The following is a 25,683-nucleotide window of genomic DNA, read 5'->3' as shown; positions in this document are numbered from 1 at the left end:
CGCAGCTGAGCCTCAGATTTAAAGCACAATCTTCTGTGCGGTGATTATATTTAATGCTTTCAGCCTTGCTAATGAATTATTGTTTAAGTTATTGCCTAAGCATACACATTGGTAAAATAAACAGTGAGTGGAAAAACAATTAAACTATCAATTTTTTATGCGAGCATTTCTTTTTTTCTGGGTTGGAGTCAGGCTCCACCACTATTAAGCACTTTGAGACGCTACCCTGCATGGAGGACTTATATAATTGCCAGTTGTTGTTGATTCTGAATTCTCAATGGTTTCAAGCAGATTCTGTACTGCCCCATATACTGACTGCAACCAGCCCAGCTTAACAATGGATATAGTCATTGGCCACCTTACCAATACTGAAGCCAGCAATCTAGCAAGAGAGGCATTTTATTTTTAGAAATCACACAGCATGTAACAGGCCCAAAATGGACTTATTTTCCTTGTGCAGTTTACCTGTCCTCCCTCCCATATAAAAGGAAATTGATAAAACTTCTGTATCCTATGCACAAATTGTTATGGAAAAGGGACGAATGTTTCAATCAGCTACATTCAGAGACAAAGAACATATACCTTCTTCAATGGCCTTCATTGACTGGGAGGAGTCTGCAATGTCTTTTAGATCATATTGTATTCTGATGGAAGTTACTGCACATTCCACGCGGTACATGGCCAATAGATAAATGGCATACAGTGTTTGGAACGCATGTGATATTCGAGTAAGATACAAGTACTCTTAACTTTGTCATAATCTGTAGCAGGATCTAAATGTTCAATTGGTAAAAGTACAACATACAAGGAGAGTATTCAGGCATATTCTGTAAAGGTTATTTTGTGCGTAGCTCCTGCCACTGTGGCACTGAGTGCTATCACATGGATTTGTGTCCCTTCTGATTTCTCACATACTAAATTTATAATTGTCCCCCACTCTATAAAAATCAATTTGGCCCTCTGCCTCCTTCCATTCTCACTTTTTAAGCCCATGTTAATACCTATCATTTCAACCACACTTTCACTCCCACTTTTCAAAGCCCTAATGCGCAGGTCCTAGCTGGACAAGCAGCAGGAAAGCTTGCCAGACTGTGATATCAATGGCAAGCTATGCAGTTTTAGCTGGTTAGACTCCAGTAATACCCCAACATATACTCTAGATTCCCCAAGCCTTGGCTCTTGACAACATGTGCCTAATACTTTACAGAATTGGGTAAGCAGGATGCGTTCCTCCAGGGGGAGAATACGCATTCCTTTCCAACAATTTATCTCTGGGATTTCCATGTGTAGGTGGGATGCATGGAAATCTCAATTTGGTTGATGTTTGATGTTGATAACATCAGGTATCGCTTAGGATCATTAACTTTCTCAATCTCAATTTTACAGCATTTTCTTGGAACCACAACACTTTTTCATGGAATAAATTCCAAAATTGTGTCTGAATATACCAGCATACAGAAATATGAGCAGACACAGGTTTCAGAGCACAGCACAGCTACCATCAGGATGAAAACACATAACGATGTATTTTCTTGACTTTTGCAACAAAGCAGAGTAAGCCCCAATAGTTGTGTGTGTGCAGTCTAGTGCGTCAATTATTTGTTTTGGCATGCTCAGTGATTTCACAATGTATACTTTGTTTAACATCTACTAGCCAAGCAAGGGGGATGAAACGAAGCTAACATGCCATATCTTGGCTAGAAAGTTTACAATAATTGCACCTGGGAATATTTCTCAACAAATCAATATATCCCAGTTCTTTGGTCTATTTCAGTGTTATATTCATAATCATAACTGAAATAATACAATAAAAATGAAATTACATCATTACATGAAATAATACATTATTTCAAAATAAGAGATACCCTGGACTCATTTCACTGTTATTTAAGCATGAAGGCAGGGATAAGTGCTCCACGTGTCTTACTCTGATGCAATGATCTAATGGAGAGTTTATCTTGAACTGCCTCACATAAGAGGGTGGTGAGAATGTGGATTCACTCCCAGAAGCCATGGATGAAGCAGAAAGCATCAGAGCATTGGGCAATGACTTTTCTACCTGTTTTTCTTTAAAGAACAAAATAGATCATATCACAAATGTTGAGGTCTGGCCAGACCTAGAGTCCACCAAATACTCTTAGGAGACATGGATTTCTTGAGTTTCGACTGATGGCTACTTTATGGAACATGCCAAATACACTGGCATCATGCCAGTGCCAGCTGTCATATCTGTTGCTTGAGGTGCCATATTGTGCTAATTCTGAATGCAATGGCAGCTCTCTGGCATTGCCTTTAGACTCCAGCAGCTGTGGCACAGGAGCACGTGGCAACCTGGCCTGTGAGTCACCTAGAAATTCTGAATCTGGATCCAAGGAAGGATCTCAAATGCACCTCAGCCCATGATATGAGAGCAGGCCTGACAGTCACACCACTTCTCCCTGGTGCTTAGTCTCGAGAGGTAATTGAGCAATTTAAATTCTATGCTTAGCATGCTCTCTGATCTCACACACTGATTAGTTCTCAAAGCTACCGCTTTCTGTGTGCTCTGTGACATAAAATGGTCCACACGGCCCACATGGAATTTGGCACCACAAAACACCAACATTGTCTATCCCCCACTCTTGCTACTCCTGTAACCATACTGCAATTTGACCCTCGTGTGACTTAACGTTTTCAACCAATCTCTTCCATGCACAAGTCTCTACATAGGGATATATACATCAACTGGATTATCGATATATATATTTCCACAATACATTCTGTGATCCCGTCAAAAGCTATAAATAAATTAGTTAATCGTGGCCTGCCTTCTACATTCATCCTGACACTCTCGGATCAATCCCCATCTTAAAAATTCTATCACAAAACATGGTCTCATCCTCCTTTTCCTTCACTGTGATCATTCCACCAATGTTTGCTTCACCGATGCATTTGGACTCCTCTGCTCTATTCACTTCTCCTGACCCTGTGATGATATTTTGATACCTTTCAACCTGTTAAATTCACTAATCTCACCTCAAAACAGGAGCTAAATTCTCACTTTGCAATATGGTTTCTCACTTTCACAAAGCTTCGAGATCTTCGAAAAGGTCTGAAGAAGTTAAATTAGATCTTTGCCCTCCCTTTCACTAAGCATTTTCAATCCAGTGTCTGAGAAGGAAAGAATCATCATAGCACCGCTAAACACAGGTGTTTTATCCATTCACAATTTCTCCCGAGATTCTAGCCCTGAATATTTCAGGCTACATTATATCTAAACGTAGCGAACATAAGAATGTTCTGGCCCAACAAGACTTATGAAGGAAGGGAACGTTTCTCCCAGTCTTTGTTAGTAACAGCTTTAATATCCTAAAACAGACATAGTTCTTCCTCAGCCAAAAGGGCATTTCATGCTTAGTTTATTGTGCACAATATACCTATTTTTTATTTGATTAAATAAAGTCTATCTCGGTACTGAACATCAATATTGTGACAACATCCTGCAATATAACTCAAATATAGCTCCTTTTTAAAAGTACATTTTGTTCTGGTGAAGCAATTTGTCTTGGCAGGCAGCGCAGTGTGCCAGGATGCCTTGTTTCAAAAACAATGAGACAGTGGATGGTGTACTCACGTGAGAACATAGTTGACGCTGACGATGCAGTGAGGTCTAGAGGACCTGCTGTTGTGAACTATCGTTGCGTAGCTCTGAACCCATACCCAGCCTCCGTGCTTTGCAAGGAAACGGTAATATTTTGTTGTGACCTGCCCTTTGACAAGCACTGTGTACAGAAAGAAAACTGATTAATATTTAATTCTAAGAATGTAATTATCCATATCCTACACTCGCTGTTTACAAACAGGAGGTTTACAATACTCTGGAAGCTGCTTGTCTCATAAATATAGAGATCCTGGTTTGTGCTGTGTTTAGTGATCTCACCTGAGGCTCTAATTGGGACACAAATTGTTTACAAGTGATCTCAAAGCCGTGCATTAGGCAGGGGAGGTTCAGACAAATTTTCGGCTTCTGATCATTATACTGAAGGTGACTATGTGTGGATATTACAGATGAGGACAGGAGTAGACTCGGCTATGACACTCCCTTTCCCCTCCCACCCAAGTTCAATCAAATAACTTGCCAATACTCATTGAAATGACTCCCAAATGAACAGAGGCCATTTTTGACAAACTGAAATAAGTATGAAATAATTTTGGGATGTTTTGTGCACATTGATGTCACCACACTGCAAAATTGATTTAGTCACCAATAGAGTGCCCTAAGCCCATTGAAACCAAAACTTAAACATCCAACAGACTGGCAATTGCTGGCTGTTGTCATTCTCAACACATCAGCAGAACATAAATGCATGCAAACTTGAAATGTTCGATTGAGGGCACAGGAAAAGAGAATATGGATTTATATTACACAGCTCTGATATATCAGTCTGATAGTGAATATTTTCTGCGTATGTACTTGGATGTCAACCAATACTTACGCAAATGATGAGCACAGCGCAAGTGAAATGTGTCACATCCATGGACATGATGATAAAGGGTTTTTTCTATTAGGTCCTGAGGTTCATAACCTGTCAATTCAGCTACCCTGAAAAAGCAGATCGCAATAAAGTTTGAAACAATTTTTAGATGTTTACTTTTGTGCACATTTATTTCACCACATTGCAACATTGATTTAATGAACAATGATAATGGATACGGCTGTATCATTATTCAAAATATTACTTTGCAATTTAAAACCAGAGACCACCCACTCACCTCTGTGATTTTCTCTTTCCCTACCCTGGAAAAGAGCCAGTTTGCTCTTGCATCTCCCCAATCAACACAGCTCACATCAGGAATTGAACAAAGTGAAACTTAAAGCTGCCTCGGCCCCTGCTCAGCTCCAACATACTATCACTGCATCATGTACTGCAGTTCTTAATAACAATGCATTGTCAGTCTACTCAATCCATTCCATACATTGATTTCTAATTGAGAACTCACCTCCGAGAGTTCTGTACCTAGAGTAAATGTCAATTGGTGCAGAGGATAGGCAGAGGCTGGACACAATGTGCCAAATGCTGTAAGTTCCTATAGTTCATATAGTTCTAGGATACTTCTCTGAGTACAGGCCATGAAGGATATTTAGCATATCTGTATCATATACACCTGCAATTACTGGTGAATATGAAGCAATTCTGGTGTACAGTAAAGATTTTCAAGAAGGTGCAGCAGTTCCTGTGATCTACTTCAGAATTTCTGCATAACATTACCTGCCTTGGTTATTGCTTTAGTGACTCCATATTTTCAGTGGATAAAATTTGGGAGGAGGAAGGAAGTCTATTCCCCTAGCCCCTTCGGACATTACCTGAACAAAAAGTTTAAGGGACAACACACTAATCTTACCTGGAATCTAGAAATATAAGTTTCATATCGAGGCTGGCACGAAACATAAACATATTGCTATGCAGCTTGATTTCTGTGACTGCACTCGGGGGCAGTGAGTGGCCAACAGCTACCAAACCAACGTTCTGATAACAGCCATCAAAGGGCGACATGTCCAGGCTGTACTGGCGAATCTTTAGATAGCCACTGCAGTGGATAACCTGTAAGAGACAGACGGTGCAATGGCATCAGATGCACATTATTTTTATACCGTGATTCACTGACACGAACTAAAGGACATGACTCAGGCCACCGCTGTGTCTTGGCTTAGGATCGGGTGCACATGTGTGATAAATATATCCCAGTTCCTGACTGGCGACCCAAAGTCTGTTAGCTCTCTGTGTCATGCTCACCTTGTTTGTTCCATGCACCTGGCGGTAGCTAGCTCAAGATGTGAAATACAATTGTTCTGTGAGACAGCAGCTTTTACTGCTGATTTTGGCTCCTGGATGAGGAGCAGCTTTTAGTTTTACAATTTCCCAGTAGATTTAAATCAGAGACGTTACAAGTCAGAATGAGGGTTAGTGTACCCTGTTTGCTAACTGTAACAAATTTATTGATGGGTGCTCCCCTACTTTGCATTAACTAAATTAAGCAAATTTGCCACTATATAATTATAAATAACTAGTTATGTGTAATTTTCAATAATATACTTATAAAGTTGTTTATTTTTCATTTGAAATTTAATTGCAGTAATTTACAAGAACACTGCAACAAATTCATCGAATTTAGTACAAGGTAAAATGGCCTACCGTAAATCAATGAATTCACCATGAACAGAATTTGATAATTCCCCCATGGAGTATTGTTGTGACTATCTTTAAACCCCACCTCTTTTTCACTGCTGTAAAGTTTGTGACAACTTTTTCCTGCTGGGAGAATATGAACCAAACCGCAACATGTGTTCTAACGCCTGGGTTGCCCAGTGAATTAGGAGGTAAGCGATACAAGTTCCAAGAGGAGAGTAAACACTTTCCTGTAATAAGAAACTACTACTTAGCATTGTAGCTAAGACCTATAGAAGTTACCCAGAAGCTTATAGTTGAGTGGGTTGAGGTCTTGGTGGTGTAATGATATTTCCAAGCTAATTGAACCAGAAATACTTCAGCAATACTCTAATGTGCATTTGCATTGCTGCCAAAAATCAAATACCTCTTGAGATGCAGTCTGGTATCTCCAGGGATACTTCTATCAATATCAGAGATGTCATCATACAATTTCGCGTTTCACCCACAAGCAGTCAATTCACTTTACAATATATTCTGTGAAGAGCTTTGAAACATCTCGAAGCTGTGATAAGGTGCTATATCAAATGCAAGGATTATTATGATTATTTATGGTAAAACTAGCACTTGATTCACTATCAACGATTGGGATACATCTCTCTTGGATGTATTTTATATAATATTATTATATAATTTTACCACATTTTGCCCACAAAATATACAGTCAATCCACTTTACAATATATTCTGTGAAGTGTTTTGAGACATCTTGATGATGTGATAAAGCTCTATATCAAATGCAAGGATTATTATTATTATAAAATAATAATTTTGTCACTCAATCCACGACTGTTTGCGGGACACTGCTGTGTGCAATTGACTGCCATGTTTTGGCCACAAAATACACAGTCAATATATTTTATAATATATGCTGTGAAGCGCTTTGAGACATCTCAACAATGTGATAAGGCACTATATCAAATCGAGAGACTTATTATTATTATGTTGTGTCAATAGAGATTTATTTTTTAAGATTTTGACAGAACCAGACTGCAATCAGAAAACATCAACCTGTCTAATCTGCAATTCTGCTATTAGCTAGATGAAATTTTCAATTTTATTTTTCAGCTGGACACATGCAGAATCTCATCACCATGCTTAAGACTATCCAAACCAACCTAGAGTTCCATGCATGCCACCTACATTTTCAAGTTCCGTGTACAGTTTTAGTGACTGAAGATATCTGCTGAAACCCACAACACACTCATTATTGTTTGAAATATGTTGATAAGTCCCACTGAAAGCAAATGTAACCATCTGCTTAAATGCTTTACAAGAACAACAAGTTGCATTTATATAGCACCATTCATGGCGGGAGGATGTCCCACTTTTGAGACTTTAAAATGACTGTAACTTGAGATGCTTTGCATAATGTAGCCAAGACCATTATTTGTATGGTGGGAGATGTAAATTTGTACAGCTTTGCTACCTTCAGCCTCATTTTGATTAATGGAATAAAAGAATAATTTAAAATTGTCTAACACATTTATTTTTTAAATTGATTTTAAATGATTTTATTGCCCCAGGAAATAAAAGACTTTCAGTCCCAAAGTGTTCCAGCATCAGCAGGTCAGAACCCACCTTGTAACCTCCGCAGGTTAACCCTGCATTCCTCTTTGCCAAGACACATTTCATTCTCAAAAAAAAGGATCGTTCAATTTCATATTCTGTTGAAAGACAAAACAATGGTTAACTATACTGCAGCAAATGAGGACAGTATAAAGATCCTACCAGTTGATATACAGTAGCACCTCATCATGTTGAAATATCTTTAAACATGTCACACAATGAATTACTTTGAAGTGTAACGACTGTTATTGTGTTAACAAATAGGGCAGTTGATTTGTGCCAACAATGTGCTCAATTTCTGCCTATTTTTCAGATAAGTTGGATGATGGAACAATATTGACAAAGAGGTAGGAGGAATCCCTGATTTTCTTCAAAACAGTGCCCTATTTACCTCCATCAAAAAAATCACCTAAACTGGCAAAGCAGGACCTCAATTTAAGGTTCACCCGAAGGACCACACCTCTAAAAAGCCGCACTAATTGAGTGCTGCCCTGCCTATTTTCTAAGAAAAATAAAACTCCCAATTTGGAATGAGGAGAGCAGGCCTGAATGTGTAAGAACAAGATGGACTCTACAATATTTACCTTGAACAAAGTGAGAGTGGTATGGCTGATGAGCTGTTAGAACTGCTGTCATCTCATCATGATCAGCTGGGTGGATGTACTCATAAATACTGTTTCCAGTTAGTTCTACCTGTTAACATTAGAAAGAAATTTTAAAATATTTATACACAAATACTATGAAGAGGTAAATGCACTGAATACTCCTGTCTGCAGAGAGACAATACGGGAAGACTGTAGAGTTGTACTGACAATCAGTTTCTTTAATGTGGCATTTCAATAAGAGGGGATTTCGTATTACAGATATCACTTAATTGTGGGCATTTTATCTTTTTGGTTGTTTAGAAATTTGTGAATATTGTTCAGCAGCAACAAGTATTCTGTACATTAAAACTTATTAAGTCAGTGACATTTAACTTTAAATCTGTTACCAAGATTTATTTTGTTACAAATAAAGGCTACACCAAGCAAAAAAGGCATTCAAACTTGAGTAAAAATATGTCAAAAAAAGCTAAGTTGTTTCAATGTAAAATTACACCAAGGATAGCATGCACTACAGTAATCTCTTATAAGTTAGGTTAACAAATATATATGTTACAGTGGAAGAAAACATAATTGAAGACATAATTTAAGAACTGTTGATACATAAACCATCACCAGATACATAACCAGTCAATAGAAAGTTATTTTCAATGTTTTTCAAATGTAGCCTACCAGGCATATGGGACTTCTCATTATAAAGTACTACAAAATGAGCTGCTGCTACTCAAAATGATTTATTACCCACTTGTCACATTTATACAGCATTGCTACCTCCTTGTTAAATGATTTTCAGAAACATTATCTTAACTGCAGTTCAGATAATGTTTCTGAAATGATGATACAACTAAAATTGTTATACTTTTTAGACAAATTAAATTGTTTGACAAATGTTGTTATGCCTTACTTTATCTCTGGATAACTGTACAGTTTCTTAAAATTGTGATAGTTTGGATGGTTTATTTTGCTATAATGATGCATTTGAATTATAGCTAAACAGCAAACATATTTGTACACATGTTTACTTTTCTCATGTGATTTTGTCAAATTTAACATTCATTTAGTTCCCATTATTTTTTAAACACTCATTTTGCTGTATCAATGTTCTATTACATTATTGAATGTACGTTTTTTAAAAAAAATGTATTTAAAGATAAGAAAAGAATATCCAGTTATGGATTTGGGATAGAGGTTTTCATTGGCATTTTCAATTATAGAAATAACTGCTATTTCACTCTGTCCTCTCTCTGCTTCTGTTTTATAAAAGGTAAACAGTGCTTTATTTTTAAATATTTAATTTTTATAATTTTTCACATAGCTATAAATACTTAACATTTTAATGGCTCTTTACTTAATAAGAAAACAAGAAATCTGTTGGAATTTTTTTAATGAAATGTATATAACCTTGATAGAAATAATGTCAAATATCTAAAAGCAGCCAGAGTTCACAGGATGTCTATACCAAATGTATTAGTGTGCCTCTTCCTCAACTAAACCCATGATATTTGCCTTCCATAATTTGTTAAATCATTTCTTATAAGTGTGTGATAAGGCACTATATCAAATGTGAGAGTTATTATATTTCACTAATTTTAAAAATAAGGTTCAAGATAATATATTATTTTGGAGTTCTGAGTTTATTTATATTTCAATGACTGTTGGTCTTCACTGCATTTTTTAGATATTCGTAATTCCCTGTTGATATTTCCTTTCATCCTTAACAAAAATAGAAACAAACCAAAAATAAAATCACAAATATTCTCAGCAACACCCTGACAATGCGGGGCAAACAACGGCCCGCGGGCCAGTTCTGGCCCGTGGGGCTGTCAAAAAGTGTCCCCCCCCTACGAACATTTACGCTAGAAAATCGAGAAATCAAGAAGAAATCAGGAAGAAATCAAGAAATATTGCCTAATTCATGAAATATTCAATCAAGAACATTTATTGAGTTGGCCGACGAAAAACACTGGCCACTACTGCCTGACTGAACAAACATCTCAGCACCACACATTGTGGTGAGATGACTGGTACCTATGAGCGCACAGTAGATGTATTTATTGTCTGACTGCACACTAAATGCCAAAGAGTGACTATATGAACCAACCTGTCAGACAATCCTTCTCTTCATCCAAATTTCATTGATAGTGATAATGGCGTGTAAATCATCATACGATATAACATACACACATATGGTAAATACATATTATATTATGTATAGCCGGTACACACATATATATATATATACTTAATGTGCACAAGGTTGAATACACATAACAACATGTATGCATACATTTATACGTATTGAACATGCCATATATCTGTGCTGTATATACAGATGCATAAAACGTGCATATTACATTATACACACGGGGTTACATATACATATGTAGTATATGGATATATAGGTATATAGGACAAACAAACGTACATATGCAGACATGTACCCACATATTTGTGTGTATTACATATTGTATATACTAGTTGATGTACACATGTGTGCATACGCATTGTACGTACATAGATAAAGGTATACACACGCAATGTCCTACCTGTGATAATCCCAAGTGCACTGACGCGGTTTCAGAGATGTACATGATTTTGCCGTCAGGAGCCACCACAAAGATGAAGCCATCGAGTGTCTGCACATCCAGAGACAACACAAAGGCATGACTTTCTGGCTTAGCGCGTCCCCCTCTGTAGAATATCCTGACAATACTGAATTTGATTTGATTTGTGCGATAAATATATGCTGTCTCCCTCATTCCTCTCTGGTTGTTTACTTAGGAAGTGAAAAGCCTCTGGAGAAACACGCCGCCTTATAATTGATTACAGAAAACACAGAGAGTAGTATCAAACTGCAAAGCTGAACTCCACTGACCTGTGGGAAACGACTCGAGATTGTTTGAACTCTTCGCCAGTTTATTTGTCTTTTAGCAAAAGAAAATAAAGGACATCGAGGATATATCTCTCTTCAAATGTGTGCACCACCTGTTTTCTAAATGATCATTTTACCTTTTGGGGTTGTGCAAAACCCATCTACTTGCTTTTGCGTGTGAGGTTTCAGATGATTTAATTTTAGATTTAGAAATATATTATTTTCGACGAAATCCGCAAGCTATGTAGGTAATAAATGCAGTAGTAAAAGACATGTCGATGTATGTTTGTAATAAGCTGATGTTTTCTTGATTTATGAAATAGCACCAGCAATAAACCAGCAATAATATTGGGTAAACACTCAGTTCAGTGGATAAATCCTCTTCCGGTTCAAACTACCCCTCCTAACCTGGGTATGCCTCAGCTATTTTGCTATTTCGCATAGAAATCGGTGTGGGAGAGATTATCAGAACACGATCTGCTTATCGCCCGGTGATGGCGAGTGCGCGTTTGGTTTTTATTCTGCAGCGGTCGGTGCACCTCCACCTCCCGGTGACCGGTTTGGCGCAGACAAACAGCGCCCGTGGACGCGAGGTGCCAAATGCAGCCCATGGGTGGACGACCCTCCCGATTGCACTCCAGCAAGAAGTTGACGGCCCCGAAATGGAGTAGTTGTTTCCTTCAGATAATCCACTCGAGGGCCAGTAATTCCCCCCCGTGTCTCAGCCCTGCGACTCGCCGGGGGGTGAAGCAGCCGCTCTGCTCTCTCTGTGTGACACTCGCCCGGCGTGAGACTGACACTCCCGCACCGCAACGCCCGTCTGCACCACCGCTCAGAAAAGTCACCTTCGCTGGGATGCGGGGCGGGGTATCCGCACTGGGACCCTCCTCGCATTCCTTCCCGATCCGCATTAACGCAACGATCTCGGCATAGAAATGCCGTCTCTCTTTAATGCTCGATTTCAGTTCAGACCCTCTTACCTTTGTAAAACCCGCGTGTGTGTGTGTGTATGTATGTGTATGTGTGTGTGTGTGTGTGTGTCCACCCCTTAATAATTCTGATAGTCGGACACTGGAGCAATGTCCTGTGGCACCTTCTGCAACGTGAAATGTGCAACAGGGAAGCGGCGATTTACCTGTAACAGGTGCGATCCGAGTTCCCGACCGACGTTATCCAGTTGGCTTGTGCGGCTGGGCTGGCCCCAGGCATCTCCTAATCCTAAAACAGATTTTTTTTTTAAAAAAAAGGGTGAGAAACTGAACTCTTCTTCCCACCCAATTCAACCGCTTTCCACGTGTTTTTTTTTTTGTCTGAAAGCAGTCAAAACAGACACCGATCGCCGGGCATTACAACCGCGCGGGGCGGGTGGGGTGTGTGTGTGTGTGTGTGTGTGGTGGGGTGGAGGGGGGGTCCAGTTAACGCAGACATGCACTTTATTTTCTGTAATTGATTGCATCTTATCCGAGGATATTTCTGGACATTTCTGGTATTACAAAAAAAAAGGGGGGTTATCCCTGGAGTGTTTTTTTTTATATACACGGAAAAGGATCGGTACATTTGGCAAATATAAGTTGGTTTACATTTAACGTGGTGAATGTGTTCAGATCACTAACATTATCAGCGCCGGGACGTTGTTGTTGTTGTTGTTTAAAAAAACACAGAAACAGCTATTGAGTTCAGGGGGTTCAATCCTGGTGCAAGACGTGTAAATATTCGAGGGCCACAGATGACCATCAAAAGCACAAGAGTATTGGGTGTTATAACTGTATGAAATAATAGTCAACACAAGGAGCCACTGTGAGGCTGTGCCACGCGAAACTGTATTCGAATAAGTATTTGTTTTGATGATAATGGCAGCGATTCCTCATAGTTGTTGCAGTTTGTGGAGGTCGGATATGATGGTCTGTGAGCAGGAAGGATTCTCGCCGTTCACATCGGTAAAACCTCACGAACACACACCCACAGCAACTGATCGAGAAATATGCGAACACACACGCACACGCCAGGTACTCCTTGCAAAAAAATAAACGCCAACTAATAGTCCAGCTGGACATTTCTTATCAGCGCATATTTTCAAATTATTTTGCACATCTTCCTTTGCCCTTCATCTCTACACTATAAATATGCTTTGCTCTCGCGTAAAGTAGCGCAGTACAGCTGCAGAAAAAAAGAAACCCACTGGGATCCTGGATTTCAGAGACTCCTGACTGAAATCAGGCGGTCGCATACCCAGTGGGATACAAATAGCAACGGTGCGTGATCACTGCAGTGCATTGGGAAGTGTGCCGTGTAAATAGGTGTCACATCGGTTGCATACATATGCGTGTTCCGGGCTCCAGTGATACAATAAATCAGACAAAAACTGCAAGTCGTCGGCAAGTTGCAACAGACCCACTGATGTTTTTTTACACACACAAAACACAGAAACCGTAGAAATTAAAACTACGCTGGTGCAGCCTCCTTCACTGTGGCTAACTTACACTTATTCCCACTTCCCTGCTCATTCCCCGTCGCCTTTTTTAGATTATTCCTCAACAAATTGGACATCCGATTACCTTAAACATGTTGTTGTGCTCTCAGCCCTCAATAGTCACTTGTGGCAAACCACTTAACATCCCTCCAGGTTAAGAAAAAAGTTTACACCGTCCTCCCCCTTAACTCTTTCACTGACAATCATCATTAATGATAATAAATGATATTGTAAGGAAGGATATGTGTAGATGTCATGATCAAGGAGGAAGCAGGTGTCAAAAAACGGCACAAAACGCGTCCTCCCTGTGTTTAATTTGTTTGAAATAATGATAGAAGAAATCCCACCTTCTATCTTGTGTACAGTCTATAACAATTTACAATGCTCTCATTTTTTCCCGAATCATTCTTCTGCCGTTTAATGTCCTTACAACATAAACACGCCAATGAGATTCCTTATCAACGTAGTAATTCCCCCATTGTTTTATCCAACTATAAATATGGAGAAGTGTGTAAAAAAAACTAAACCTCCTGATCTAATGCGACATTATTGTAAAACCATTGATAAAAAACCGCACTGCTGTTTTCTCAGTAACAATGTCTTTCATCTAAAAAAAATATAACGTTGACTCCGAACCTCGCTTTCAGAAAATATGTTAAAATAACATTTACATTTCAGTAAACATTAGGCGCGTGAATTTAAAATAAAATAAATAGCACGCCAAAGAGGAAACGTTTGGCCTTCATGGAAAATAGAAATCATTTCCAATCTTCAAATCCCGTAGCTGTGTGCACAATTCGGTCCTGGTTTGTTAGTTGCAAAATTTTAGTTTCAAAATCCTCCTCCAACATTTGCTTGGATTGCTATCGGGGTCACTGCGTAACGAACCACCTTTCTATTTCTTGTCGGTGCCTCTGCCTTTCCAGTCTTACACTCAACAGACACTGGTTACGATAAATCAAGAAGCCTCGGGACAAAGCGTGAATAAGAAAAAAAAACTTATTATTTCGTTATTTAATTGTTATTTAATGTCGTGTTATTATTTCGTTTTGAACTCCAATTATTTTTTCTTTTCCTCTTCACTGGACGCACGTTAGTATTATTGCACAGGTGTACTAAAGCGTCAGTGTACAATGTCACACCTACAGCTCTCAAGAGGGGGAACACGGAAGGAAATCAGCTCTTTGTTCTGGCGATTCCCCTCAGCTTCGGGGTTATTGCACAGCTCAGGTTGCAATCGCACAATGATTTTGAGAGATCTGTGCGATGGGGTCGCTTTATAAACGGTTGTGTAATCTGATTGTTTCCTGCAGTTTGAAGACTTTCATCCCCCTTAAACCGCGCGCAAACAAAGCGTAGATTTTGAAGTTGTGGTGATTTCTTCACAAAGGTATAGCCGGCGTCTGGGACTCAGAGCCCGTCTGACTGGTGTAGTGCAACTTAAACAACAGAAAGGGACTCCAGCGAGCACTTGTGTTACCAATGCCACACACAGAGCGCATTCTGCAAGCGTGCAAGATCCGCGCTGCCACCGTTTCTGAAGGGCTACACCTACTCTCGCCACAAAGCCATCATTATTATTGCCCGTTTCCATAACATTATTTTGTTGGAACGGCCTCGTGTGTTTAACACTGTCTCCTCGAAGTAAAAAAAAATAGGCTGTTGATTAATCGCCGTTGCTCGAGAGCCGCAACGAGGCAATTGAGAAAGTTTGCAAATGTACGCTGATAAATAAGTGCGAGAAAAAGAGAAATGCTCTATCCCTTCCTTTACTGGACCCGATGTTTCTCCAGCTTGGAGTGTTATGCAGAATGGTGTGGAAGACCAATGCAACATTGGGAGAGCATGTACACAAAAGAGAAGCACTGAACACTGAACAGCTGATATTTTACAAATAAAAACAATGTTGTGCCGTTTGAAATGAGGTTTCTGGGCTATGTAAATACTCTTATGAGCAGCAATTATTTTGGAGTGAACTTGACTGAAGAATTTTCTTGCAATTTGGTTTTAGCGTCTTTCAAAACAAAATGAGGAAGGAAAACAGAGATGTAGCATTTCTCTTTTTCTCACACAGACTTATCAATGTACAATATATTGCCAGCAGCAGGGGGTCGACCAAAAATGCAAAGGTTCTGACGAAGGGTCGTGGTCCCGAAACGTTGACTGACTTTCTTTTCTCCATAGATGCTGCCTGACCTGCTGAGTGTTCCCAGCGACTTCTGTTTCTGTTTCAGATTTCCAGCATCTGCAGTACTTTACATTATGTGAAGGTTGTACTCACTGAAGTCAAATTTACCACAACCATAAATGTGAATCAAATTAAATTATTGTTTTGTCGAAATATAACTGACACTTAAATGCTTTTGCTATAAAGGGAATAATCTGGCCATTTTATTTGCCCAATTATGGGCTCGAAATTCCACCTGGTCTTAGTCTATATGTTAATTTAGTTTTAATTTGGCAACGGCTTTCCATAATTCTTTAAAAAAACCCGGCTTCCAATTTAAGACAGAATTTTTTTCACAATATTGCCCGATCTTACATTTTAGACAAAACGGTCTTAGAGACTAAGATTAGGTGGAATTTCAAGCCTCTTACTTTTGTTTGGAGAGAAAAAAAATGTCAATCTCTCGTTCCCCTGAGTCTTAACTTTCAAAAGTGCATCTTACGTTTTCAATTACAATATTGGTTCGTGGTGGGTCCCCCTGAATGAAACGCTACCATTTCATGAACATTATCTCTTTGACAGCCACCATGGCAAAAAGCGAATGCCCTATAATAGACTTACTTGTCAACGAACACTAAAACTCTAGATCTAAGCGTTGATCTGAGCGAATAATCCAATGTAAATCATTTCCTAAACAGGGCGAAATCCATTGAAATCACTCGAGGAATTTGTCTAAGACTGCAGGACTGAAGTTGTGATTTTTGCACTTGACCTACTGCCGAGAAGCAGCAAAGGCAACAATATCTCCTTAAACCATCAGAACAGAAATCTCGCCTTTGTGAAGCGTTAGAATGGAAACAAGAGGGAGAACACTTGTAACGTGGAGAGGTCTCAGATGAAACAAGCAGCTTTTGTGCGCGGAAATGTAACTCTGAAGGTTTCGGGAGGGGAAGGATTTTCCCAGCTAAAGGAGACCGACACTCATGCAGAATCCTTTGTGAGGATTCTATGCTATAACCACCCCCCACCAAAAAAAAATTGGGTGCTAAAATATCTTATTTAATAACAATGATAAAAATCATTGTGTATAGGTGGCCTTGGCATTGGGCTGCGCGGATCTATTGGTTAAAATGGCTCAGATATCAAGTGAAACCCCAATGTACTCGTTAAAAAAAGTTTCTGAGCAGCAATTCATGGGCGGCATTGATGCATTGGAAACACATTTCCATTTAAATACCCCCTGACCCGGATTACCTCAATGGACTGGACGCTTGTGCTTTGTAATTTCCTGAAAATGAGATTTCGATTTATAAAACAAGAAACCAATTAGTAACCAAATGAGGCGAAGTAGATCCACTAAAATTGACTAAATCCCAGAGGTGCCATTTAAGGCAGTTCTTGGCGAGTAAAATGATGATTTCTAATCAGTCGTGGGCTCAACTCATTCTCCAGCTGGGCTTTCTCGCTGCCCCCCAAAAAGAAATCGATCCAAGTTTCCCAGAATGATTTTCAAACACCACATTATACACAAAAATGTATAAAAACATAATTTAAAACAGAAATAGGAAGACAATGCAGCAAATACCAATGGTTTCCCGAAGTGGTGCTATAGAATGGTGTTGGCTGCATTTGGGGAAAGGCGTTGTACAATATTCTCAGCAACTATGTTTGTTTAGGAGTTAAAATATTGTTGATTTTCGGAAATCGGATGGAACAATCTTATTATAATGTAATTGATTTTAACATGTTATGTATGTTTGTGCGTATAATTGATTTAAAAGTGTGAATCTGTTTAATCCTATTTCACCTTATGCCTGTCAAAAAATAAATATTCATACTAAATGCAATGTGGCCCTGTTAAGATCACATATGTTAGAGGCATTTCACCTTTTGCATTGCTTTGAGTGTACAGTATGTGTTTCAACGTTTAAGATTAAAACATTTTTAAAAAAATGAATTGATCTTAACCATTTCAGATTCTTTTTCAAAATAGGCCATTTGTGCATTGAATTATTAGTAAAAATGATTTACTGGCCCAGCCTACACCGGTGCTCTCCGGTGGTTAGTTAGTTAGTCAGGCGCTAAGACAAGCTGATCAAATTTACAACCCTTCATTACCTTATTGAAAGTCGGCTCTGTTCACAGACACGATGGGCAGAATGGCCTCCTTCTGTGCTGTATAATTCTACGATTCTACGATTATTAGAAAATATTCCACATTTAACACCAGAATCGGATTCATTCGCGTTTGGATTCAAGTTCTTGAGAAAATGTCCTTGGTTCACTTTAAGGACGGGTGTCATTCATTTGAATGAGACCGAGTGTTATCCTGTCCTACTGGGGAATGGGAGCGGCAGGCGGTATGTTATCGTTTAGCCTTCGAACTGTACCTGGTACAAGAGACCAGGCTGCCTCTGCAATACATGATAATAACGTGGATTAGCACTGTCATGGGGTGGGGGGTTGTGGTGAAAGTTTCACGGTGCTGTGCTCAGACATCTTTGGTGGAAATAAAACCGAAAGGTCATTCTATGATCTATGAAACTGTCACTCCATCTTCAAAATCTCCTGTAACATGAACATGGGCAAGTAAGGCTATGAATTAGGTTGCCACACACATACTCTCACTCACAAGAAGCACTGTTCAATGTAAACATTTCCCGCAGGCTGCCGACCTTGCTGTACATGTCCACTGATTTAAAAGTTTAGCCTCACATGGTTGAGGTCAGTTTGGTGAAATCACCAACAACTTTCATTTCTATAGAGCCCTTCATATGGGTTGACGTTTCGGGGCCTTAATATAGTAGACAAACCCTTTACACCACAATCATAAAGATAGGGGCTCAACCCGACTCTTAGTCGCAGATACATTAAAATGCAATTTAAAATAAAATCTCAAAGGAATGTCGTTACGTTGTTGTTTGTTTGCGTTGTGTAAAAACAAACCTGAGGGACAGAACGGAGTTTGATAAATTAGGACACGAACAAGGATTCCCAGGAAACTTCGGCTGAACAAAAAGAAGGACATTAGGGAAATAATAATTAGACAGAGAAAACGTAACAGTTTAAATCATAGAGTTTAAAAGACAAAATGTGTTTCCTTAACTTTGTAAATTATTTTCTACTGATTAGGAAGCAAATCCTTTTCATATCTTCAGTATTTGTAGTGATGTCGCTGATTCTAGTTAACCTTCTGATTTTGTTTTGTCTTTGAGTTATGGGGAATCTGAGGCCCGCAATTTCCCCTGGTTTCACCCTGCAAATCATTTTGTCTTAAGATTTACGATTAAGCAAATTGTAGGAAAAAAATAATTCGTTCGTAATTCTTCAGCCTTAATTTGGAAGCCATTTTACACTTCTTAAAAATGACGGTTTCCAAATTAGTATTGAATTTAAGAATTTTCCATAATTCTGTGCGATCTAACTTTTTAAGACCAAATTATCTTCCAGGTGAAATATAAGGTCGCTAAGTCTCCATCTGTGTCCATGTGTGTGGGACGGAAAGATCGGTCTGTATTATGGTATCTGAGACTGCATTGTGTATATATGGAATGCGTTTCTGTTTTGTATATGGGAGTTAAGTCTGAGTTGTATAATTGGGATCTTAGGCAATGTTGTGTAAATATTGGATCTGATTCTGTACTGTGTGTATGTGGGCATGACTTTGAGATGTGTGTATTGGATTGGTGTTTGTCGTATGTGGGATCTGAGCTTGTGTTTGCTGGGAATCGGAATCACAGAGTATTCAAAGAATGGGGTTACTAAGAAAATGATTGAAATCAGAATATCGGACCAATGTAATACTGGATACTGCAATGGGAATTATGTAAGAGTTGGCATTCCAGAAAGATGAAAACAAACGGGCCTAAGACCCTCTTCTTCAGACCTCTTCTGGGTATAAGTGGTATGAGATCCAAGTCTGTGTGTGTATGTTTAGAATCTGAGATTCTGCTTAAGCCTCTGTGTGTGTGAGTGTGTGAGTGTGTGTGTGAGTGTGTGTGTGTGTGTGAGAGAGAGAGTGTGTGTGTGTGTGAGTGTGTGAGAGAGAGTGTGTGTGTGTGAAAGAGTGTGTGTGTGTGAGTGTGTTTGAGTGTGTGTGAAAGAGTGTGTGTGTGAGAGAGTGTGTGTGTGTGTGTGCGTGTGAGTGTGTGTGTGAGTGTGTGTGAGAGAGTGTGTGTGTGTGCGTGTGAGTGTGTGTGTGTGTGTGTGGGGGGGGGGGGGGGGGGGGGGGGGTCTAAGCTGCCTCTCTGTGTATTAGAAAATCTGAGCCTGAGTGTATTAGTGCATGGGATCCTCGCCTACATACTGACGATGTTTGGAGGGTTTAGGTGTTATAATGAAATTTGGTGGACTCCTGTTGAAAGACATGTTTTTTGTTCTGCTCTTATTCAGGATAAACGGCAGAACTTCTCGTCCTTCTACAGAACCATTCTGCAAATTCTCCAGATAATTGCCAGTGCGATGAATTCGTGTAACTAGGTTTCCTCGTCCGTAAAAAAATATGTTTTTCTCCTAACAGGCCTCTTATAGGTTATACAAAACAATCAAAAGGCAGTGTTAGCACACGGCCAGCTCACTGGGACACTCCGAAATGTCAGGAACGATACAAATATAAGAATAAAGCCATCAACAAGAATATGAATCACATGTTTTTCTGAATCACACTTGTAAAATGTTACCAGCTGCAGATCTGTAAGCAGTGTGTAGTCACAGCTTCTTTCCAAAGTGATTTTAACCCCGCAAGCTCCGTATTGTGTTTCACTCTGCAACCGACTATAAAGTTCTAAGGAAAAGGTAGGGCCGCGCTTTTAACTCCCTGTCTGTTAATATTAATACTCTGTATAAATCATAATGACATCTGTGAGCCCAACAATCAGTGGTACATGTCAATTAAATTGTAGATTGATAAATAACACACACCTCTGAAGTCTTAAAGCGGTCTTTGACCTTTTTGTCTTAGCAGATCTAAGTGTTAAATCAAAGAAAACATAATCGGGAGTACGGGGAAGGGGGAGTAATTCTCAGAGTCAAATGTCATCTTTTTTTTTGATTTGTCGCCAATATGAGATCCCCCCCCACCCCCACCCCCCCCCAAAAAAAAAAAGCTTTTGAAGGTTTGGACATCGTGTTTCGTTTTCAGTAAAATGCGTGTCTGTGTGTGTGTGTTGTTTTAATAGCTGTTAAATGAGGAAACAGTGCGATCAAAGGCACCGTGTCTGCTTATTGCACTAACAATACTATTGTGAATTGTAAATCGAGCTACATGTGCTCATCTAGGAAATATCTGGGGAACTCCACATATAAAACGGCCACGGATATACAGATCACTGGGAAGGCGAGCGGTGCTTTGCAGGCACTCTCGATTCCGTTTGCTCTCATCACTGACATTTAACCCAATGTCACTAAGCCGGGTCCTACCAGGTATGTCTGAATTATATAGGGATAACTTTTCCGTTGAAAAGCAAGCTGGTGGATCGAGTTGTCGTGACGCCCGCTTAAAAGTAACAGTGACAGCAGCTGCTTTGATACGGATTGTCATCTCGTTCTAACAATATTTCCTGACCTGCGTTTGACGCTGTGCAAATTTGGTTTACATAGAAAGTTATTCCTAAACACAACCGCCTTATCCCGTGGGATTCTTTACTTTCGCCTCAATTGTCCCACGAGCTGCTTTCCAGACTGAAATCTGCATTTTTAATCCACCACACACCTAGTAATGGTAAACAGCGCAAAGCAATTGCACTGGATCTATCTTTTACAAGATGGGTATAACAACGTCAATTGTACCGTATAGACACTGAGATGATGAGACTGAATGAAATCTTTGTTTCGAAACTGTGCATGCTTCACTAAATTCCCTGTGCTTTTATATTTGTGGAGGTTACCGAATGCCATTCTTTCTTTTCGGGCTAACAGCACACACCTAAATTTCCATACACCGTTAACCATGTAACGCCTTAGGAATTGATTGCACGTAGAAAAGAATAACGTTAGTCAACCTCTTAGAAGAGGGACACTGTCGTTGGTATCTGAGGCACTTCATAAATACCCACAAACATAAACAGGACCCGCCGTATTTCGTAGACTGCCTCCTTTCCCTCAGAAAACATGTCGTAACAGCAATCTTACGAATGAAATTGATCAGACAGAAATATAGCTGCTGAATGGACCTGAAGTACACACGTCCACACTCGCTTAACTCACTCCTTTACGCATCTGCAATCAAAAACCTCAGAGAAATACTTCCTAAGTGGCTGCCCGCAATAGGTGTCATTTATTCCTGAGTAATTACAAAAATGTACCTGCTTTCTTTTGCAAATGTAGTAATAGAGCCTACAACGGTAAGTTAAATACTGCGACAGTTATATCAACGCTTCAATTCTGGCGACAGAAATGTTCTTGCCATTCAGCTTGACAGAGGTTTGTATAGGTCCGTGGTTTAATAACATAGAATTGCACGTACAATTGTCCTTAGCATTGAATTAGTCTTTTGCATATACTTGAATGGAGGTTATATTCTACATTACAGAATATTACCAATTATGATTAATAATATTTACAATATATCTGTGTTTCCGCTGTTGCACGTACATGATACTTCAAATTAATTTATAATTCAATATAAATAATTGACTGGAGGACTAAGTTCTACAATGCCGAATATGTCCAATTATTACTGCTATTATTACTACTAATAATGGTAGTATTCCTACGTTTTCAGCTACTAAGCGTATAGGGGAATTTGAAATTACAGCACACATTTACATGTAAATGGTAAGGAGGTCTATCTTCTACATTTACTGGATATTGCTATTACAACCATTAATAATAATCGGTGTAACCGTTAATAGTAATAATAATATTAAACTAATATTGTCGCCATGTTGTGTTTTGAGCTACGAGTATCTCGTATTTAAACGACATGTAATGTTATTCAGTCTAATTGGAAAAATATGTTTGTATATTTTTTAAAAAACGCAATTATATGGCACCTGTTCACAAACGAAAATCCTTATATTTAGCTCACCTGATTTTAAGGACAGAATGTGAAACGAAATAATTTCCCAGTTACTGTTACGTTATTGATCGGTTACTCGTTTCTTAAATCTGTTGTGGCAATTTAACATGACATAATTATGACTGGAAGGCAAATTAATTAAAACAAAATTAATCCGTAGATAGATCGGATCATTCGGGTTTTTTTTTTGCAGTTTGCCTGGACCAGAATTTTTTAAACGGTTTTAAATAATCACGATTAATACTCGGCACTAGAAATTGTACGTCCACAAACCAAAATTAGAGAATGTTGCATTTGCTGCAATAACAACCCATATGCAGATAGTTGCGCGACAGTTCTCGCTTTTCTCCTCTTCTCCTCTTTAAATGATTAACATATTCCATGGTTAGCAGTTGTTGATGTAGTGCACTTTGCTCTGGAATTCCCATGAGTTTTAAAACGTCTTGTTTTTACAGAGGGATTCGCTGACGACAGGATCCGCTCTCTCCTGAAACCGTATAGATTACTCACCGTCTTACAACCAGCACCATATGCTTTTTTTGATCAAACAGCTCGTCAGATATGCAAAAAAAAAATAATTGACAAGTCTCTCCTAAAATCACGCGGAAAAGTAGCCCATTGGGGCTGGTAAATCATTGCTAATAATGTTTTTTTTTTAAAAAAGTCTCATGGACATTTGGATTTTCAAGTGTGGAATATTTATGATGCAAATAACCCGAATCATTAGATAGCACATGGTGTTTACAATCAATCGATTGGGATACAACAAAATGACTCAAATACTGTATCGCATTTTACTGCCGCTTTTCTTCCAGGACATAGCCACACAAAGAGCAGGCGTTCAATTCAAACACTGATGCCCGTGATGTGTGGATAAATCCCAATTCTGGGCCGCAACCTGCGCACTCGCAAAACATAAAAAAATACACAATAACTGATCTTTGGGGTTCAACTGCAATCTCCGGCGATTCCCGGCACCAATGTATCTTACATTCAGTTTGCTGCGCCTTTAACTTTACATTCGGCGAATTGCCTCCATACAGTGCAGCGATCAAACGCCTCGTCTTTAAATAAACAGATCTGTGCGCGCTGTGAAGCAATATTTTGTTTTATTTTGTTTTACCACGCGGTTGAATTAGATTGTCTTCTCTATTCGTATATTCCTGCCATATAAATAAGTTGAAACGTATTCCAGGCCATATTTCATAGCTTCATCCTGTCCCAGTCAAGCAACGAAATTGATTTGCACAGTAAAGTTCAATGCACAAAAACATGTTGGTACGTCCTAACATTAATAAAAATATAATAGTGAAATAATTATTGTTCCGATTGACGTTCCATTGCTTTATATCGCTGTAACTTTGGTAAAACAAATGATAGGACATACCCGGTATGTACTTACGGTCTTGCATATAAAACAAATAAAACAAGGATCCTCACGTGAATGCAATGGAGAATCCATGCACTAAATATATTTTATACTATTTAATAGAATAAAATTAATGGATTTGGAAAACAAAATGTGTGACTCAATAGCCATCAATGTCTGGCCTAACAGAAATGGCACAGTTTTTTTTTAGTAACAAATGATAATATAATTAAAATATAATCTCAAATCAAAAGATGCATTTTACTATTTTAAACTGTGGTGAATGTTCTACGTATTTTATTTGCTGGAAGAATGACCACCCTGACCTTTTTTTTAGTTACATATTTCGTTTTCTTTACTCTCCCCCCCACCCCCCCCCCCCCACCCCCTCATTTAATGGTATGACTAAATAATAAAAAAAAACAAATTTAGGAATGAATGCTCGAGTAAAACGCTTACCTGTACATTATGTGGATTGCATAGCCACCGTGCAAAGTAAATGTGTTTCTCTGTGTGTTTCATTTAAAATACATGGTTAGCACATTTTAACTCGTTCAAGCAGTTTCTTTGATTATTTAAAGCAGTTTTACTGTACCAACAGAAAACAATCCATGGTGACTGAACATTGGATTGTGCTCACTTACCTTCAGGGAAAACCACTCTCATTTTCAAATAACTAGTTGTCAGTCTTATGATAGAAGCTTTGTCGAGTTGGGAGGTGATGGCTGATGGAAGTGGCAATAATTTCGCCAGTTCGTAAAATTCACTATTTTCCTTCTCCCGTCTAGTCCGGGCGGCATTTTTCGATTTTTCCTTCATTTCGTTTTCTTTCCCCTTTTCTTATAGTTCGACCGCCACAGGTTCATCCCACAGGAAAAGAAACTGCAATGGCTGTAGCATCACACGTGAAACCAATATATATATATATATATATATATATATATACTGTAGAGAGTAAAGCTTAATTGTTCTTAGGGAAAAGGAAAATGATAAAAACAAGTTTTGTCCTTTTCAATTAAATGAGTGTTGCAACACTAAATAGGAAGCGAAAACGTAGACGAGAGCATCCAGGCAAGTGGTGCAGTTAATGTGTTTATATGTGTGAAGTGTGAGCTTTTGAACGCAATCCAAATGCAGATCAGGAGTCTTGCAGCCGACTTGTCATTACTGTGCTGCTGGTGCACCGGGACAGGAGCTCTCTGCTGTGCTCTTACACCTCGAAAGAAACTGCTTTCGCAAGGAAAGAGCCATAATCCAGTATCTCGTTGTTCCAAAGTTCCTTTCTTATTTCAGCAGCAGTTTCCGTACGATTCATTCTGCATTCCCATAGACGGGGGGGAAGTGACTGATGGGAGACAGAAAGTAACAAACATTAATTACTGAAAGTACGGGAACCACATTTCAGGTTAAG

At 39.0% G+C, this 25,683-nt stretch overlaps 1 protein-coding gene across 1 annotated transcript in view; it reads right to left on the bottom strand.

Annotated features, from left to right (window-relative positions):
- The window catches only part of sim1a (SIM bHLH transcription factor 1a), a 44,153-nt gene extending 18,980 nt beyond the window's left edge, over nt 1–25,173 (bottom strand). Inside the window, exons 1-8 of the mRNA XM_007899137.2 lie at nt 24,917–25,173; nt 12,384–12,466; nt 10,923–11,012; nt 8,359–8,467; nt 7,787–7,872; nt 5,383–5,582; nt 4,476–4,582; nt 3,614–3,761 (exon numbers count right to left, since the gene is read on the bottom strand). Coding sequence (XP_007897328.1) covers nt 3,614–3,761; nt 4,476–4,582; nt 5,383–5,582; nt 7,787–7,872; nt 8,359–8,467; nt 10,923–11,012; nt 12,384–12,466; nt 24,917–25,091 — 998 coding nt within the window. The 5' untranslated portion in view covers nt 25,092–25,173. The remainder of the gene's footprint in view (nt 1–3,613; nt 3,762–4,475; nt 4,583–5,382; nt 5,583–7,786; nt 7,873–8,358; nt 8,468–10,922; nt 11,013–12,383; nt 12,467–24,916) is intronic.
- Nucleotides 25,174–25,683: the final 510 nt, after the last annotated feature.

The sequence above is a fragment of the Callorhinchus milii genome, unplaced genomic scaffold, assembly GCF_018977255.1.
Source record: "Callorhinchus milii isolate IMCB2004 unplaced genomic scaffold, IMCB_Cmil_1.0 Scaffold3, whole genome shotgun sequence".
Lineage (NCBI taxonomy): Eukaryota > Metazoa > Chordata > Chondrichthyes > Chimaeriformes > Callorhinchidae > Callorhinchus > Callorhinchus milii.
This window is presented reverse-complemented; position numbering and strand designations above follow the sequence as displayed.